The sequence below is a fragment of the Geosmithia morbida genome (genome assembly GCF_012550715.1).
Source record: "Geosmithia morbida isolate 1262 chromosome Unknown scaffold_36, whole genome shotgun sequence".
Lineage (NCBI taxonomy): Eukaryota > Fungi > Ascomycota > Sordariomycetes > Hypocreales > Bionectriaceae > Geosmithia > Geosmithia morbida.
Genome location: NW_023336223.1, coordinates 1 through 5,000, shown reverse-complemented (window position 1 = coordinate 5,000; position 5,000 = coordinate 1). Strand labels below are relative to the sequence as shown.

The 5,000-nt window shown below is 54.7% G+C and overlaps 1 protein-coding gene across 1 annotated transcript in view; it reads left to right on the top strand.

Moving 5' to 3' along the window:
* The window catches only part of GMORB2_5479 (prolactin regulatory element-binding protein), a gene marked incomplete at both ends in the record, with an annotated part of 2,047 nt that extends 1,017 nt beyond the window's left edge, over window positions 1–1,030 (top strand). Inside the window, 2 exons of the mRNA XM_035467453.1 lie at window positions 1–355; window positions 506–1,030. The exon at window positions 1–355 is cut by the window's left edge and continues 764 nt beyond it. Coding sequence (XP_035317893.1) covers window positions 1–355; window positions 506–1,030 — 880 coding nt within the window. The remainder of the gene's footprint in view (window positions 356–505) is intronic.
* Between the last annotated feature and the right edge of the window lie 3,970 nt (window positions 1,031–5,000).

Genomic DNA, 5,000 nt, shown 5'->3' with positions numbered 1-5,000 from the left:
CAACAAGGGGACGCGGCTGGCGGCCACGGCCAAGGTGTCGCGCGCCATCAGCGTCACGGCCATGGCGGTCACCAACCTGAGCCCGCCCGCCGACCCCCTGCACCCCCTGGGCGACACGCAGTTCGCCATCGCCGTGGCGGGCAACGACTCGTCCCTGTCGCTGTACACGCTCGAGCACAAGATGGCGGACGACCTCACGCTCCTGGCGGACCTGCACCCCACGCGCACCATCAAGGAGACGCACCACGGCGGCAACATCACCGCCCTGGCCTTCTCCACCTTCTCCACGCCCAAGACGCACCTGCGCCCGCAGTACATCAAGCTGGCCAGCACCTCGCTGCAGAGGTCGGTGGCCGTGCACAGCATTCCGCTGCGCAGACTTGCCGATCCTCATCGTCACCACGACCGCCCACGTCTGTCGTCATCCCCGGACAAGAAGGGGCCCCAGCAGCAGCAGCAGCAGCAGCAGCAGCAGCAGCAAGTGCGCTACGTCGTGGCACTCAAGTCAAAGGGTCCGTCGTCCATACGTCTGATCCTGGTCATGGCTGCCGTGGCGCTCATCCTCGCCGCGCTGGGACAGGCGACGCTGGAGATGCTGGGGAAGAGCGAACCGGTCGTCCACGTACACAGGGTCCTGCCATCGTGGTACAAGGTCCCCGGGGCCAAGGTGGCCAACGGTAGCATCGCCGAGGATGACTTTGCGGCCAAGCTGCTCGGTGACGGGGTGACGGGTGGTGAGGGCAGGGCCGTCGTCGTCGCCCTCAAGACACGGAAGAAGGATGAGCAGGATGGTGAGCGGGATGGCGGTGACGATATCAGGGTGGACGTCCATCAGCCAGAGGTTCATGGACTGACCAGGTCGTGGGGTGATCTGGATGAGGAGCAGAGGGAACGGTGGCGGGTGGCATTGAGCGAGGCGGGGCTGTGGAGGAGGGATATGGGTGAGGGCGTGCTTGGGAGTATCATGTTTGGGGTGGAAGAGTCGGAAGACGATTCAGAGGGCAGGACCGATGTCAAGGATGAGCTCTGATGTGTTTTTGTCTTTGGCTTTAGTTTTTGGTTACGTTCCTTCTCTCTTTCTTTTCTTCTCTTCTCTTGGTGGGTTGTCGGTCTTGTTCTGGTCGGTGTATACGATTACGGTTATATATATCATGGTACTTGGTAGTAGTAGATGCATGTACGGGTTTCACCTTGTAGAGTTGTGTATGTTTCTCCCCCCCCTTTTTTTTTTTCCTTGCGATTTCGAAGCAAGCTCCTTTGTTCTGTTTTGTTCGTACGTGTAGGTGGTAAAGGTGTAGGGTAGTAATATGTCGCATGGTGTATGTATATAATGTAATGTACATGATGTACATACGACACACAACATGTGGGTTCTGCGTTCTGCACCTGATGCATAGGTGTGACGGAGTGTGTCGTCGTTGTGAAACAGGGGAAGAGGCTGCTCTGGTTCTTGTGATGCTCGCATCGGTCGTTTCTGTCACAGTACAGGTATATACGAGTGTATATATGAGTACATGCAGTGGTCTTGTATTTTTTATTTTGTTATTTTTTATTTTTAAAAAAAACCCCTCCCCCCCCCCCCCCCCCCCCCCCCCCCCAAAAAAAAAAAAAAAAAACTAAAAAAAAACTGGAGTATTGACATCAGAGCATCGCTCGTGGTGATGCATGATCAGTACAATCTATACATGTTGATTGAGAGTAATCGCTAATACTAGTATTCACCTACTAACCTGAAAAAAAAAAAGCGGTGCAGCACTGTTACATTACGTGCACGGAGTACAATGAGGATGGTAGACTTCAATACGTGCAGTATAGTATCCGTGTACGAGTGGTATTGATACTGAGCAGGAACATTCATGATGGTCTGGCTTACCTGGATAGGTTATTCATGATGATACTAGGTAGGTATCGACAGTTAAGGAGTACATATATATATATACGCTGTTACGTGTACATGTACTCCGTAATAATAGCCTCTAAAGTGCCTGTAGCCTGTAAGTAGGGGAACGCGGGTATAATTGGGGAAAGGTCGGGGAGTCCGGGACCTGGCAGTGGGAGATCAGTGGGTAGGGTAGGATGGAACGTTCCGGTGGGAGTTGGGGGCGGGGGGACCTTCTCTCTCTCTCTCTCTCACTAGCAGAGCAGAGAGAGGGAGAGAGAGGGTGGGAAGTCTAGAGAGGAAAGAGAGATGATGATTGCACGTATGTATTGATGGCGATCCGGGGGAGGAGGTCTGGTTGTTTGGAGTTCAATGAATTCTGTTGCGCTTCGTACTTGGGGGGGGGGGGGGGGGAGGTCAGTAAGTTGTGGATGATTGGGATGGATGGTAAACTGCTTGGGAAGGGGATACATCTCGAGAGGATAAAAGAAATGGTGGTGGTTTTGGGGGGGGGAGGAGGAGGGTCATTCGCCTCGCCTCGCCCTGCCTAGCCAGCTGACGACGAGCTTCAGCTTGTGCGCGAGTGTAAGTATACATATCGTGTATATACGTATCTACTCCTTATATAGCGGGTGCTTTGATTTATCTATTTATCGGGGAGGAAGAGGGGGGAGAGGGGGGGGGGGGGGGGGGTGCCTCGAACGCGTTCAAAAACTCTGTTCTGTCCTCACTCGTTCTGTTCTCACCCGTCATCTTCCTTTGTTTCATCCTGTCCTCTTAATCTTCTTCTTCTCTTCATCCTTCCATCCTCCTCCTCCTCCTCCTCCTTCTTCGTCCATGTCTGTGGGATCCTGCGATTGCCCATGGCATGGGTGGCACGGGGGTCAACTACCGATCAGAGGAGCCCTAGATGACGCGACAAGATGAGGCGGGATTTTCGGGTGGGCTGTGGCTTGGGTGGCACCGGGATTGCATGGATTCGGCGGGTGGTATTAGTGCCAGCTAGACTGTACGGAGTAACAGGCTAGTACGAGTGCTATTGCTACGCATGCATGTACGGATGGTAGCTCAGTACTGCTACTATACAGATCACGGTACCGTAATATATATCAGTGGTGTTGGCCGTAGCAATAAGTGCAATACGGAGTACGGAGCGTACATGTCACTGCTGTTGCTGCCGTACGGAGCGCTGTAGTCGGCGTGCAGGTACCTGTACACGCAGCGGTAGGGCCTGGACGTACATGAGCCCAGGTGGACCGGCAATGGGAGGAGAGGAAGGAGAAGAGACGGGTGTGCTCTCCTCCTCCTTCTCCTTCCCTTCTTCCTTCTTTCTACGGCAGGAACAATCCATCATACGGTTCCAAATCTGCAGTCGCAGAACATCCGAATCTGCAGTCCTAGGACATTCGACAGTTCCGGTACACAGCCTGCACAGCTGTGCATCTAGTATTGCAGTATTACTCGTATACCACCCAGCACATGGTGTACTCCGCATGCCGTACAGTCCGTCTTCTTCTCTCTCTTCTTTTTTTCTTTTTTCGTACTTGCCCGGATGGCAAAAGAGCTGCCAGCCCTGGACCCACTCTTACAGTCCCTTGCTGCCTTGCCACAATCCACTTTTTTGGAGAAGGATGGGCATGACCCGAGCACTCGTATGGGTGGAAGCAGTATCAGGGCACGGATGAGATATCACCGTCTCCTCAGCAAAGTCTCTGACGGAGATGGGCGAGAGAGCGTGTACGGGTAGAGGATGCGGAGGATGGGAGAACGGAGAACGGAGAACAGAGAGCAGAGAGAACTGCTCCAGGCACACACAGACGGTGTACCGCTGCCCAACGCCTCTCCTCTCTGACAGCCACTCGCGTCTCCACAATATTCGTCGAGGGCTGAGTACGTACTCGTCCGCTGGTGCCTTGTCGCAACTCGATCCCGCCTTTTCTCCCTCTCCCTCTCTCCCTCTCTCTCTCTCTCTCTCCATCAGCAAGAGATGGAGAGATCCTGCCATGGAGGGTGGAAGATGTACATGTATACACGTAGTATGATGTATACTGCATGCATACGAACCATGCCCCGAGTGCGAGATACCACTAAGAAGAGTCACTCCAACGTGGCACCGACACCTATCGAGGCTGCTACCGGCGCCTACCTGTCTCCGTACCTGTACGAGTGTACGCTGCCGACCACCGCCGTCAGCTGGCATCTGGCATCTGGCATCTCGTGCCTAGGAGACAGCGACCAATCATACGAGGGGTAGCTGGTCAATGGGAATGATCCTTGCCCGAGGTGCATTGCAGAGATGCGGGCAGGCCAGCATCATGTACGGGTACTCGTACGCTGTAGGGCACGGCGATACCGAGTGCTGTCGTATCAGCCGCGAGCATTGAATCGATCTCTAGGAGGACAGGGCCGTGTGCATATCTCGCTCGTGCGGTTCTATCCTCATGGTCGACTGCCAACCTTGGGTGGTGGTGACGGATCAGGTCATCAATGTACGGACGGGTACGGTGATGCTGCTCCCTGAGCAGCGTCTCAAGCGGGTGGTGATGGCGATGCCCGTGATGCGATGCCCGGCACCGCTCCGCAGTACTCTGCTGCTGGCTCCGACGACGGGCCATCTCCTCTACAGCGAACCGTACAGCAGTGAAGCGACCGCGACGGTTGGGACATCACCACGCGAGAGCGGATATGCATCTCCGAAGCCTCGACAGCTTCGAGACAGCCCAGCAGAGCAGCACTGCCATCATCACCACTCACCATGAGAGAGAGAGAGAGAGAGAAAACTGCAAATGTAGATGTGTGTAGAGCATCCTGTAGAGCATCCTGTAGAGCATCTTGCAGAGCATCCTGTAGAGCATCCAATATACCTTGTCTCACGTTTCTGGACTGTCCCTGTACCGATACTTTATCTGTTAGTGGCAATACCGTACTACTCTAGTCTAGCGCAGGTATCCACCCAACCAGCCATCAGCAAGCCCCCGGAACGCACGCACACCAAACTATCCATGACCATCATCCATATCCATGGGGCCCATCACTACCGTACCGCACACGAGGCCAGTCCCGCCCCTGCAACCCTGCAACCTCGATACGGCCCCCCCCCCTCCTCTCTCTCTCTCTCTCT